This window comes from Camponotus floridanus, unplaced genomic scaffold, assembly GCF_003227725.1.
Source record: "Camponotus floridanus strain SB8 unplaced genomic scaffold, Cflo_v7.5 scaffold448, whole genome shotgun sequence".
Classification (NCBI taxonomy): Eukaryota; Metazoa; Arthropoda; class Insecta; order Hymenoptera; family Formicidae; genus Camponotus; species Camponotus floridanus.
The window spans coordinates 57,563-73,165 of NW_020229601.1; the positions used below are offsets into that span (position 1 = coordinate 57,563).

At 36.3% G+C, this 15,603-nt stretch overlaps 1 protein-coding gene across 1 annotated transcript; it reads right to left on the bottom strand.

The window, feature by feature from the left end:
• Positions 1–2,473: 2,473 nt before the first annotated feature.
• Positions 2,474–9,195, bottom strand: LOC112639067 (putative GPI-anchored protein pfl2). Its single transcript, XM_025411891.1, has 3 exons — positions 9,186–9,195; positions 8,530–9,044; positions 2,474–2,959 (listed from the first exon to the last, which is right to left on the bottom strand). Exons 1-3 carry the CDS (start codon positions 9,193–9,195, stop codon positions 2,474–2,476), a joined length of 1,011 nt encoding a protein of 336 aa, XP_025267676.1.
• Between the last annotated feature and the right edge of the window lie 6,408 nt (positions 9,196–15,603).

Consider the following 15,603-nt stretch of genomic DNA (forward strand, 5'->3'; position numbering starts at 1 on the left):
TGTACATATCCTGATTGCATGGGCGATGCGTACATATATCCTGGTTGTAAGGGCAGTGCCTGCACATATCTTGATTGTACGGGCGATGCGTGCACATATTCTAGTTGTACAGGCGGTGTGTGCACATATCTTGGATGTACAGGCGGTGCGTGCACATATTCTGGTTGTACAGGCGATGTGTGCACATATCTTGGATGTACAGGCGGTGCGTGCACATATTCTGGTTCTACAGGCGATGGGTGCACATATTCTGATTGTATGGGCAGTGTGGGTCGCAATGCACGTCCACGTGCAGCATATTTTTGTTTCTTCTTTTCGCGGGTGACTGCTCTGCGAACCGCTTCATTAATGCGCTGTAAAAAAAATATATATTAATATAAAAATAAAATGTATACATAAATAATCGACGCACAATACACATATGCATACATACATACAAGTAATCTTTCCAATCATATATTTCCCTTATAATTTATTAAAATATTATGATATTCACCTTGTTTATGTTTTGTTTCTGTCTCACGTCCTCTAGGTCCCCTAGTACCGACGTCGCCGTCACCGTTGATACTCTCCCGTCGGTAGACAGCGGCGTCGTCGCTGTTGACACTCTCCCATCCAATGATAACGGCGCTGTCGCCGTTGACACTCTCCCGTCGGCGGACAGCGGCGCCGTCGCCGTTGACACTCTCCCGTCCGTTAATAGCGGCACCATTGCCACTCTTCCGTCGGCGCATAGCGGTACCATCGCCATTGACACTCTTCCGTCGGCGCATAGCGGCGCCGTCGTCGTTGACACTCTCCCATCCGTTAATAGGACCGCCATCGCCGTCGCCGTTGACACTCTCCCGTCCGCTAATAGCGGCGCCATTGTCATTGCCACTCTTCCGTCGGCTGGTAGCGGCGCCATTGTCATTGCTACTCTTCCGTCGGTTGGTAGCGGCGCCGTCGCCGTTGACACTCTTCCGTCGGCTGGTAGCGGCGCCGTCGCCGTTGACACTTTTCCGTCGGCTAGTAGCGGCGCCGTCGCTGTTGATACTCTCCTGTCCGTTGAAGACGACGCCGTTGTCGCCACCGTCCTCACTTTTGCTGATAGTGGCGACAACGACGTCGTTTCTGTCGTCTTTTTTAGTCGGATGCTGCCTTCGCTTCTTGCTGAAATAGATTTATAATTAATATATATATATACAGGGTGGAGAAAAAGTATGGAAACAAACAATTATTTCCGAAACTAATCATTTTTCGACAAAATGTCTTAGACATAATTTTTATGGTATGAAAAGATGTATTATGTGGCATAGACGGCATGACCTTGAAATGACCCTTACGAGCTGCATACAAATAACGTAAAAAATTTCAAATGGAACTCGTCAGTTTTTGTTACAGATTCTTGTAGCTGATGTCGAAACGTTTACAAAACACTGCATATGAGCCCCATTCCCTTAAAAACTTATAACTTTATCTTGTCTTAACTGGTTGGATGAATCGCACTTATCTTACCTTAACTGGTTGGATGAATCGCACTTATTTTGTCTTAACTGGTTGGATGAATCTCACTTAATCAACTTTTATCGACAAGGACAGATAAAATCGTATTTTCTCTTTCTCTCTTTCATGCCTGTGATAATAGTGTATACGTATACTCATGATTGCACTCCCTCGTATTTTTTATTTCGTTTTCTCGATCATATACTCATTCTGTCTCTTTTTAATCTTTCACTCACTACATATCGCTCAACTTCATGCTTCACATTACATGCGTCTCTTTCTCTCTCTCTCCCCCCCCTCTCTCTCACTCACTCACTCTCTCTCTCTCTCTTTTTTTGCTCGGTATATTCTTACATTCGCTCATGTTACTTTTACTGTTTTTTGGTTCTTATTACTCTATATCAAAAAAAGCTTTGTACATGTATGCATTTTTATTTTATAATATTTAATATAAAATATTTAATTTGTCTCTCTTTCTCTCTGTTTTATTATAATGACTACACCTATGTAATACAATTTATATATATTGTTTACATTTGCAGTAAGAATAATATTTATGATAATTGATAACAATTCACAACTATTTAGCAAAAATAAAGTCGCCCATTGCCTTCACACGGTGCAACACCTAAAACAAACTTTGTATACTATTCTATAAATGTAGAAGTATGAATCATAAGTGTGAATGTGTACATGTGTACATGTGTACATACATCTCAGTGTGTTTGTATTTTAAATGTTACATTTTTTTATATAGGTATATATGTTGTGTGTGTCGGAGGCGCAGAGACGTTAAATGTTACATTTTTTTTTATAGGTATGTATGTTGTGTGTATCGGAGACGCAGAGACGTTAAATGTTACATTTTTTTTATAGGTATGTATGTTGTGTGTGTCGGAAGCGCAGAGACGTTAAATGTTACATTTTTTTATATAGGTATATATGTTGTGTGTGTCGGAGGCGCAGAGACGTTAAATGTTACATTTTTTTATATAGGTATATATGTTGTGTGTGTCGGAGGCGCAGAAATGTATGTTGCGTGTGTTGGAGGCGCGGAGGCGTATGTTGATTGTGTCGGAGGCGCGGAGATGTATGTTGTGTGTGTCGGAGGCGCGGAGACATATGCAACGTGTGTCGGAGAAACATATCCTGCGTGTGCTGGAGCCATAGAAATATATCCTGCGTGCGCCGGAGTCGTGGGCACATATCCTGCGTGTGCCGGAGTCGTGGGCACATATCTTGCGTGTGCCGGAGTCGTGGACACAAATCCTGCATGTGCCGGAGGATTGGATACATATCCTGCGTGTACCGAAGGATTGGGCACATATCCTGAGTGCGGAGGAGGCGTGAGCACATATCCTGCCTGTGCCGCAGATATGGGCACATATCCTGAGTGCGGAGGAGGCATATAGGAGCAATTATGCCCTCGTTTTTTTTGCCTGTTCATTGCACGCTTCACCGCCTCATTGATACACTGAAAAAAAGAAAAATAATACATATAGATATCATTCTTGAAAAAGTTAAAAGCATAATAATAATAATATATTGATACTATACAAATGTGGTTACATGTATTATGTCTTCTTAAAATAAAAGAAAATGTAATCTATATATATATATATACAGGGTGACCCATTTTAACTTAGGCAGCCAAATAACTCGAAAAATAAGCACACTACGAAAAAATGGTTAAAATCAAAATTTCGTCATTTCGAGGGCGACGTACAATGACGTTAAAATCAGCCCCCCCACCCCTCCCCCTGGGCGGTGAGGGGGGGCAAATTTGAAATCTTAAATGGGAACCCCTATTTGTCATTACATATTCTTGTAGCTTATCTCGAGAGCTTTCCAAAACACTATAATTAAGTACTTTTTCATTAAGTACTTTTTGAGTTATAAGGCTTGAAATAATTTCTTAATTTTACATAAACCATAAAATATCTAGTAAACCATTCATTTTTCGATTATCTTACCTTCATACTTTTATGTACAAAATAATGAGAGGAATCAATTGGTGTAAAGAAAACATACAGTTGTTTTTAAGAAAAAATATGGAATTGTTAATTGCAAATTACATATTTTTTCTTAGAAACAACTATGTGTTTTCTTTACACCAATTGATTCCTCTCATTATTTTGTACATAAAAGTATGAAGGTAAGATAATCGAAAAATGAATGGTTTCGCGGCGCCCCCGCACCGGTTGGAACGACAGCTTCTTAGATTGAAGTAAATTCATTACTTCCGGTCCCAGAAAAGTCCTACTCGATCCCGAATCAATTAACGCTGTGACGTCAAGATCCCCTAATTTTACACGAAGATATAACAAAGAGGACGCGTCGCGACAGCCGAAAGCACTATACGAAAATTCACGTGTCGCTTCTTTGTTATCTTTCCTCTCAGCGGGGGTGTTTGCGGTTGACGGAGTCGGCTCCCCCTTTCCGCCCGACTCCCTTAATCTTTTCCCTGGCAATCGGGGCAGTTGCGCAGCGTGACCTCCGCCCTTCCGCACCAGTAACAGTGGAGGCGGGGAGCGGCCTCACAATTTCGCGAGAGATGGCCCGTGCCATCACAGTTCCAGTACTTGGCGGTTGCCAAGCGCGGGTTAGCCGACGGCCCTGCCGCTCCCGTGGGGGCCTTCCCCTTTTTCGCTCCCCCCTTTTGTGTCGAGGCGTTGGCCTCGGTGCTCAGGGCGGCCAGCGGTTCAGCCGCTTTATGCCGACCGGCGTTTCGCGGGGGTTTGTACGCGAGGTCCGGGAACAAGGACTTTTCGGGCAACGGGGGGGCTCGGTAGCGTTGGGTGGACTGATAACCGTCCTCCGCGCGCGTCGCCAGCATCTCGAGTGTATCGAGATCGACAGCCTCCTCCCGGCGAACCACTATCTGTAGGCGGGGTAACATGTTTCGGAACGCGTTACTCACTTTCTCCCTCTCACTCCATGGAGGCGATAATTTATTGAAGAGGGCTCCCAGACAGGTTAAATAATCGGCCACCGGGTCATATTCGCCTTGGGTGCGCCGTATAATTTCGTCGCGAAGCGCGAACTGTAAATCGGGATCCCCGAATCGGATTCTCCACGCCTTCTTCAATTGATTCCACGAAGTGAAGGTATCTTTCTTGCCCTGATACCACGACAGCGCAATGCCGGTTAATACGAACGGCAGACAGCGTAAAACGTCCTCATCGGACATTGTTACTAGCTCGCGTCCCTCCTCAATCCGCGTTAAGAAGGCCTCGTCATCTTCCCCGCGAGTTCCCGAAAATTTTAGATTCCATTTTCTCATTACGTCATACGCGGCAGCGGCTGAACTCCGTCCCGCGGATCGCGAGGCTTCGTATCGCACCTGCGATGGTATGGCCTCCCCCATCGTCCCGTGCCCCGCGGGCGTGGGACTGTCGGGGCGCGCGTCCGCCCTCAGCGGTAACTCTAAATGTTCGTCACTCGACATCGTCCTTAGCAGGTGGGCGTCTCCCTGACCCGCGCGAACCCGCCGCACGTGACGCAGTAGCCGGTCTACTAAGGAAAAATACCGACCCTCCGTCGGGAGTCCTCTACTCCGTAATTCGCGAATCAATTGTTCGTAAGTTAATTCGAAAATCCACACGTCCTCCGGGTTATCACTCGGCATGCGAAGAGGATTCAGAAAAGAAAAAGAAAGACAGAAAACCGAAAGAAAAAAAAATTTGGGGGGGAAGGTCCCCGAAATTGGACCGGACTAACGGGAGGACGAACACTAGACTCGTTGCCAAATAAACTCAATTTATCTTAATGCCGCAGATAAGATCATAAATCTCGATAATAATCCAATATATTTGCTCAAGCCGACAATGACTGTATTTGTTTCTCGAGACGATCTCTTCCTCTCGATAATAATTTCCTGTTTATTTGTCAGGATCTCCTTGATAATAAAAAGAAACGCCCGATCTTTCCGAAATCTATCGTTTGTTTCGTTTATCACCTTCGAACAATGGTTCACTCTATTTGTAAGAAGTTTCGTAATATAGATGTCAAGTTTTTCCCCGTGTAGAAAAACTTGACGTCGAGATAATCCACAAAATAATCACAGAGATATACGAGCAATAATACACTCTGGAACAATAGCGAACAAACAGCACGAGATAGCGTTAAGAAAAAAAAATAGATATATCGACAGCGCTAAGTAAATGGACGGTGAGATCGACAGCAATTCCGGGAATAACACAAAAAAAAACTGTCGAAATAATATTCTCCTCGACTCCCGAATTTCTTATTCCTCGCGAATTACGAATTTTTCGCTGCAACTCGCTCTTAGGGGCCCCACGTTGGGCGCCAATTTTTGCGACGTTTTTTTCCTTCTTTCTTGGTTCTAATTTTTGGTCGGATAGAACGCCGTCAAACACAGGAGGAATATGCGATTTCCGCGCTCGGAGGAACAGGGATGAAGGGTGCTCGCGCGGGCCGCGGCGGAGCGGAGGCCGTTCGATAGCTCGATAGGTTGGGCGCCAGATACGGTCTTTCACGTATCAGTTTTTCTACGGACTTTTTAAGCAGCGCGAAAGATGATCGCCTCCTTCGCCACGGGCTGGCTGGCTCGCCTAACGGCAGAGGGGGGGTTCTTCGAGCGAGGCAATTAATTAATTCGAGGCGCGAGAGACGCACAAACGGATATCTAGGACCGCAGGGGGCGAACATTCAAATAAATTACGCAAACTTAATTAGGCAATATAACAGATTTATTAATAAGAAAAAGAATAACAAATGAGAGAGAAATATAAAAACAAAATCCAATCGAATGACGTGTCCGATGGAGACAAGACTCACAATACTGCGATTAACGACAACCAAATGGAGTATAAAATATAATCGAAGATAACCGGAATAATTAATCGAAAAGAAATCTAAGACGGTATAACAGTGGTAAACCGAGTCAAATACGCTTTATAATTACGGTAAACAGACTCGGATGCGCGAACTCTATTATTACGGAGAATAGAGAGAAGCGCCCTGAATATGACAAGTACTGAGAACTGAGAGAAAGGCGCGAGCGCTTGCAATTACGAAGAACGAAAAGAAGCGCGCGAGCGCTTACGATTTCGGAGAACCGAACGAGGCGCGCGATTACGCGTACGAAAAACAGACAGAAATACGAGATCTCAGAATTACCGAAAACATACATGAACATTTGATACTCTATTTTTTTTTATTTAATTGCAGTCGCCGAGATAACTCCAAGACGATGTAAGCTACTGCAAGAACGGCAATCTCTAATCGATCGGAACGCGGAATTCGCGTCTCGCAACGCTAAGGCGTTCCCGCCGGTGCACGCACGGCCCGGCGGGTGTCGACAGCTTAAGCCTCCGACAGCCGATTATTCGCACGTCCGCGGTGAGCGGACCGCGGGTCGCCAACAAAGAAAACGCACGTAGAGAGAGATGGTCGAGAATCGAGGCCCGTTTTGGTCGCGCAACTTCCGGTCCGCTGTCACAATTTCCAAGGTACTCACCAATTCGCCGCTCAAACTGACGCGAAACGTCTCCCCTGGGGTGGCGGTCGACAGCACTCACAATCGGTCGGAGTCGCTCCACTCCGACCGGCGATAGCCTCGAGATCAAAATTCTGCACTTAGCACGCGTCGCACGGATAACGGAGAGGCGAACGAGTATATCGGGTGAGACCGATTGACGGATCACTGTCGCCCCTTGACTACGGTCGCACTCGACTTATTTTCACTATCGCGAAATCTACGCAAACGAAACTCTAATCGCGACCGGCCAGAGGGGTCGACTCGCGAGCCGTACCGGTGGACGCCGTACAAATTTTCGAAATAAAACTCTAGATAGCCGGGTGACCTCACCGTTGTACTCGTCTCTATTTGCTTCCGCCACGTCGTCTTTTTCCGTGCCGAGCGTTCGCGATACTCTCTCCTCACTCTCTTCGAAAACTCCCGCAGAACAAGTCTCCTTCTTCTCTCGGAACCGCTCTATTTATTCTTAGAGAACCGCCCTGCACCCCATCGAGAGGGGTGATAGGCCCGTTCCCGCGCGCTCGAATTTTCGAGCGCGGCGCAAGGGCGCATCATGCGCCCGCGATCCCGCGCCTCCGCTGGTCCGCCGTTCCGGCGCGCTTTTCACCGCCCGGTGCTCGGGAATTCTCCTGTCCGGGCCGTCCTTTGCGACCTTCGTCTCTCTCCAGCGGAGGGTAGCGCCTCTTCCTGACTTTGCCGAAGAGATTTAGCTTCTTCGCGGGGTGCTTTCGGCGCCCGTCATTGCTGGCCGGCCCTGGGATGCTGGGCCGATGGACCGAAAATGTGCGAGGCTGCTCGATTATTGCCGACCCTTGTTTTTCACGGCCACTGTTTTGATCGGTGATGATTCGGCAAGGCCGCTTTTCTTGTAGACTTCCAGGTAGATCTTCGTTGAAGATTTATAGCCTCATGAACAATATAATTTCGACAAATAGGATTAGTAACAAGGTTTTTGCTTATAAACAAACGCGCTCGCCTCTCTGAAAATCCCGGCGGGGCTCTCGATTTCTCGACCGGCGCGGCCGCTCGGCTCGCGCCACGCAGTCTTTTTAGGGGGTGGACGTCCGTCGTGACGGCAACGTCACAATATATATATATATATATATATATATATAGATTACATTTCTACATCTACGTAATACTTCTGCTATCTATAAATATATATATATATATATATATATATATATATAATTTATTTATATATAGAGTAATAAAGAAATAAAGTATGTATCACATCAAATAAATTATAGACGCCATTACCAGTGTCAAACAAGACGCGCGCGCGCGCACACACACACACACACACACACACACATAGAATAGAAATAAACATACACTGCCGGTCGTAATTCGTTTTCGTAAAGAAGAAACAGAGGTAAACATAGAAGTTCTACGTTTATCTGTTTTCATTTCAAGGAGAGAGAGAGAGGGGGGAGGAAGGGAGGGTGGGAGGGAGAGAGAGAATATTTTTATTTATAATTTACGCGCGCGCGCGCGCATGTGTGTGTGTATACATATATATAAAACTTTTAATTACTAACCTTTCTCATGTTCTGTCGTGGTCCCGGCTTCGCCGTATTTTTGTTATGCATCGGCAATGGCATCGCCGTTGTCATCGTCGTCGTTGTCACCGTCGTCGTCGGTGTAATCGCCACTGCCGTCATCAGCGTCGTCGCTACCGCCGTCATCGGCGTCGTCGCTACCGCCGTCATCGGCGTCGTCGCCACCGCCGTCATCGGCGTCGTCGCCACCGCCGTCATCGGCGTCGTCGCCACCGCCGTCATCGGCGTCGTCGCCACCGCCGTCATCGGCGTCGTCGCCACCGCCGTCATCGGCGTCGTCGCTACCGCCGTCATCGGCGTCGTCGCCACCGCCGTCATCGCCGTCGTCGCCATCGCCGTCGTCGGCGTCGTCGCTACCGCCGTCATCGGCGTCGTCGCCACCGCCGTCATCGCCGTCGTCGCCATCGCCGTCGTCGGCGTCCTCGCCACCGCCGCCGGCGTATCAGGCGCCCCGGTCTCCCGTACTGCAGCGGATATACTTCCCTCGCTTTTTGCTGCAAATAAATATTTATCTCCATTAATTTTACAGAAAATTGGTGAAAAAGCTAATGAGAGGAGGAGAGAGAAAGAGAGAGTAAATTTTAAAGTAAATTCACCATCTCTTTATATTATTATTTGAGAATAAAAGTACTTACATCTACCCATTATTCTTCGCTTGCGAGGTTCGTAGTTGCACGGTTTGAAGACGAATGACGACTGCCAGACACAACGCATAGCACGAGCCCTCGGGCCAAAAGCGTTGAGCGTACCACGTGAAAAGTTGTTGACCGTTTTTATTTGTTTAAACGTAACTTGATCAATGTTCTCTTTTTTCAAGCGAGCTCGAAGAAAAACTAAAAGAGCTTATCTTATCTGACAGTCGCGCTACTTGGTCGTAAAAAATTAAAATTTTTATTTTGCTACAGTTTTAATTTTATATATTTAAAATAATTTTAATGAATTAATGACGATTTTGCGATTAAAATGACACCAAACATGACATACATCGGGTCATTTTTAATTAAATTAATTAAAAAATTTTAATTATATATTTAATTAAAAATTACTTGATTTATGTCGTGTTTGGTGTCATTTAAACCGCAATAATCTCACTAATTCATTGCAATTATTTTCAAATTGGAAAAGAGCGAAATAAAAATTTTAATTTTTATGATATTTAAATCCAGAACAGTTGTTATAGATAAGGAAAGTCTCCGATTAGAAACGAGAGCAAGAAGGAATAAGGAGCAAGCGAGATGACGAGACATCAAAGAGTTCCGAAGTCTCGCTCGCCAGGCTCACTTTTTCTTATCTTCGTATGTATACATGTCAATTTATAATGGAAAATAAAATTTTTTTATTTTGCATTTCTTCGACTTGAAAATAATTGCAATGAATTAGTGAGATTATTGCGGTTTAAATGACACCAAACACGACATAAATCGAGTGATTTTTAATTAAGTATATAATTAAAATTTTTTAATTAATTTAATTAAAAATGAACCGATTTATGTCATATTTGGTGTCATTTTAATCGCAAAATCGTCACTAATCAATTATTTTCAAATCGAAGAAATGCGAAATATAAAAATTTGATTTTCTATAGTACCGCGGAATCAGGCTGCGCGGCGGCTGTAATATATATATTTACGGAGCAATGATGCCAGAATGGATACGCTGACAACAGCAAATTATTTCGGATGGAGTTTAGCTTGACGCCTCTCTACCCTCGACTGTTCTACAGGAACGCCGTGCTATATTCTATGCGAAATAATTTGCTGTTACCAGCGTATCCATTCTGGCATCACTGTTACTGAGCGACAGTACTTGTTGTGACGTACGCGTAAGAACAAGTAACGCGGGAAAAGTCGATCGTAACAAGTTGCGTTATTAATAAAAAATAACGAACATTATACACGGTGGGCCATTTTAATCGATGCACTCGAATATCTCGAAAACAGCACTCTTCAGAAAGAAATGTTTCAAACAAAAATTGTAGGGTGTGAAGGGGGACATAAGATGGTTTGACCTTGGAAAGTCATTTGAAGGTCAAGAAAACGCATGATTGTTTTTATAACAAAAAGTGCATTGTAAATTACACATTTTTTATTATACTAGAACAATACAGGCGCGCGCTACGCGCGCGCTATTTATTTATTACAATTGATACTGCATATATATATAATGGTATATACATATATATATATATATATATATATATATATATATATATAATTTAAATTGGAAAATGGCAAGTTCTCATCAATACAAATTATATCGTTATCTCCTACCATATCGCATGGTAGGCGGAACAGAATACCATAGATGTAGCTAGACTTACGTTTTGGGGTAAGTTAAAAATATTATTATAGCTTTGATCCTAAAAACGAGAAAACCTTTATACAATATAAATCATTGTAATTACATTGTAGCAATATCTCTGTAATGTTTCATTGCAATATTGCAAATTACAATAAAACATTACAAAGACATTGCTACAATGTAATTGCACAGAAAAATCCACAAAATGTCAACACAGTTGCAAGATAACATAAACATTTCAAAAAAATTTTTAAATCAAAATTCTGCAATTATATTTTTTTTAAATAAAATATACAAACTATAGGTAATAAAGTAAATTATTCAATTTTTACTTATTTTATCCTTATAATTGTTTAAATATTACAAAATCAAATTATATAAAAAAGTAAGATTCACTTTAAGAGTTTGATTTTAAAAAAAATGAAATTTTTAATCTTCAAATCTATAAAATATAAAACTTTTACTTGTAAAAGTTATAAATTTTCATTTATAAAAAATAAATATAATACATAATTAGCATTTGCTTAAAATCATTCAATTTTTTTATATATGATAACTTTTCATATAGCATATAATTTTTTACAAATTGATAACTCAAGTATATAAATTAATAAATATCTCATGCTATATAGTACATTACAATAAATGAAAATAGAAATCTAGACATTTCTTCTTAATAAATTAAATTGTAAAAAAAAGTATTATAATACTTTTACATTTGGTATGATGCAACAAAAATGTTGATTACGCTGTATATATAACTGTGTATATAATAATAATAATAATAAAATTATTATAAGTATGATTAAGTAAGCACAATAGACATAAAAATAAATAAATTATAAATATACTATCGCATAAAATTATAATATATAACATAGATGTATAAAACAAAACATGATATTGTAAATTTATTATAATAAAAAAGTTGTAGAACATCAAACGAAAAATAAATTCAATATTAAAATATAAAAATAACATCAAAAACTTAGCTACTTTGTTTTTAATTTGAACTATTGAAAAGAATGTGAAATAAATCGAAATGTATAGAGCTCTATTACTTCTATTTGAATAGTTGAAATATATTTGTATCAGAACCTGTGAAAGATTTCAATTATACTTTTCATTATTTAATATAGTATTTATATACTTATTTTGTATAATATAATTTACATATTATATAATTGCATATTTACTTCACACACGTTATACATATTTAAATGAAACATTTGTTATTATATCAAATCAAAATTAAATTGATTCTATAGAATTTAATATTGAATTTTATTGCAATATTTTAGTTTATGACTCCTTTCTCAATAATAATAATTAATATAAATTAAGTAATACAATATATAAGTTTTATAATATTATTAAGCTTTAAAATAAGAATTATTTTAATTTTCTTTAAATAAATATTATTACATATTTAAAAATTTTAATAAATTATTTATAAAAATAGTATACATATTATGAAATAAACAATGCTTTATTTATCATGAAAACATATAAAAAAATAATATAATCTAATAAATTTAAAGAATCCTGATAAAATCAATTAGCATATATTGTAAAAGAATTTATTCACTTGAAACTAAATTGTTTCCAAATTAAAATCAATAAATATACAAATATATAAATATTAATTTATGTATTACATATTTATATCTTTTAAAATTACAAAACTGAAAAAAAAATATATATAAATTTTTTTATATAAAATTTGTATATATATCAAATAAAAGATAATAAAATGTAATATTATAAAGATCTTCATTTGAATAAAAAGAAACATCAACAAATATTTTCCCGTATATAAAAATTAATATATTTTAATAAAAATTTTTTATAAATTATAAACTTATTAATTAATTTATTATCAAATATGATTACAATTTAAATAGCTGATTGTTAATTTTTATATTTGATTTATTATATCATTAAAAGATTAAGTGCAAATTTCAATTTACATAATTTAATCGATGTTTAATAATAAATAATTAATAAATTATTAATTTTAAAAAAATTTTTGATAAAAACTATTAATTTTTATATAAGGTAAAATATTTGTTAATATTTCTTATTCAAAGGTCTTTGTAATATTACAATTTGTTATAATTTATTTAATATATGTACAAATTTTATATAATAAAATTTATATATATATTTTTTTTTTTCAGTTTTATAATTTTAGAAGATATACATTTGTAGTACAAAAATTTATATTTATATATTTGTATACTTATTATATCTTAATTTCGAAATAATTAAAGTATTGCAATAAAATTCAATATTAAATTTTATAGAATAAACAAATTTAATTTTGATTTTATATATCAACAAATGCTTCATTTAAATATGTATAACGTGTGTAAAACAAATATACATATATATAATATATAAATTATATTATATAAAATAAGTACATAAATACTATATTAAATAAAGAAAAGTATAATTGAAATCATTCACATGTTCTGATACAAATATATTTCAATTATTCAAATTGAAGTAATAGAGCGCTATATACATTTTGATTTACTTCACATTCTTCTCAATGGTTCAAATTAAAAACAAACCAGCTGAGTTTTTGACGTTATTTTTCTGTCTTAATATTGAACTTATTTTTCGTTTGGTGTTCTGCAACTTTTTCATTATAATAAATTTCTAACACAATATCATGTTTTGTACATCTGTTTTACATATTATAATTTTATACGACAGTGTATTTATAGTTTTTTTTATTTTTGTGTCTATTGTGCTTACTCAATCATACTAATAGATTTTTCATTATTATTATTATTATTATATTACACAATTATATATACAGCGTATATAATCAATATTTTTGTTGCATCATACCAAATCTAAAAGTAATTATAATACTTTTTTCAATTTTATTTATTAAGAAGATATAGAATGAAATCTAGATTTTCATCTCCTATTTATTCTAATGTCTTCTATTTATTGGAATGTACTATATAGTATGAGGAATTTATTAATTTATATAGTTTCTCAATGTTTATTATATACTTGAGTTATTAATTTGTAAAAAATTATATAATATGTTATATGAATAGTTATTACATATAAAAAAATTGAATGATTTTGAACAGATGCTAATTATATATTATATTTATTTCTTATAAGTAAAAATTATAACTTTTATAACTTTTAAGTAAAAATTTTTTATTTTAGAGATTTAAAGATTAAAAATTTCATTTTTTTTTAAATAAAGCTCTTTAAGTGAACTTACTTTTTTATATAAAATGATTTTGTAATATTTAAACAATTATAAGGATATAAAATAAGTAAAAATTGAATAGTTTAGTTTATTATCTATAGTTTGTATATATCCTATATATAACTATAGATTTTATTTTAAAATACATAATTGTAAAATTTTAATTTAAAAATTTTTCTCAAATTTTTACGTTATCTTGCAACTGTGTTGGCAATTTGTAGATTTGTTCTTTGCAATGTCTTTGTAATGTTTCATTGCAACTTGCAAAATTGCAATGAAACATTACAGAGACATTCCTACAATATAATTGTAATAATTTGTATTGTATGCAGGTTCTCTCGTTTTATCAAACATAGAAGTATTTTTAACTCACTCCAAAACGTAAATAGCATCTATGGTAAGGATTCAAACGTCTAGTCCGTGGGCCATACCTTTGACATTCCTGATCTATGGTATGTCTATTATGCCTATGTATATACTACACGATGTGGTAAAAGATAACGATTTCGTTGTATTAATGAGAGCTTGCTATTTCCAGTTTGACTGCGTCGAAAGAATAAGTAAGATTAAGTGTATTAATTATTAAATACACATTTAAGTGTTGATACGCGTTAAGTGCACAAGTATTAATACGCGATTAAGAACACGTTTAAGTGTTACGCAATTGAATATAAGAACACGATTAAAATTCACTTTCAACAGAACTTTGTTGAGGTAAGTTTACCATAATACCACAATATAATAAATTATAAGTTTATAATGTAATAAATTGTTATATTAAATTAATAGACACACATATACATATACTTATTCACATTACTATTATTATGCAGATTATTATGAATGCTTTCTAACAATATATACAATGCTCCGATTTTATAACTTTTATTAACGACGATAACATTATTATTAATATTATTGTATACATATTTTGATGTTAAAATATGTATAATACATGATAATGATAATGATATTATCGTTAAAAATTATAAAATCGTAGTATAAGTAATATCATAAAATATAGTATATATATATATATATATATATATATATATATATATATATATTTCAGTTTTGTAATTTTAAAAGATATAAATATGTAATATACAAATTTATATTTATATATTTGTATATTTATTAATCTTAATTTGAAAACGATTCATTTTCAAGTGAATAAATACTTTACAATATATTTAATACTTTTACAATATATTTGCCAATTGATTTTAATTTTATCAGAAGTTTTTAATTTTATCAGATATTATTTTTTCTATAAGTTTTGATGAATAAAACATTGTTTACATTATAATATGTATAACATTTTTATGAATAATTTATTAAATTTGTAAAAAATGTAATAATATTTAAAGAAAATTAAAATAATTCTTATTTGAAAGCTTAATAATATCATAAAACTTATATATAACTTATATATTACTTAATTTATATTAATTGTATTATTGTGTAAATGTAAAAGTAATTATCATAACACTTTTTTTACAATTCAA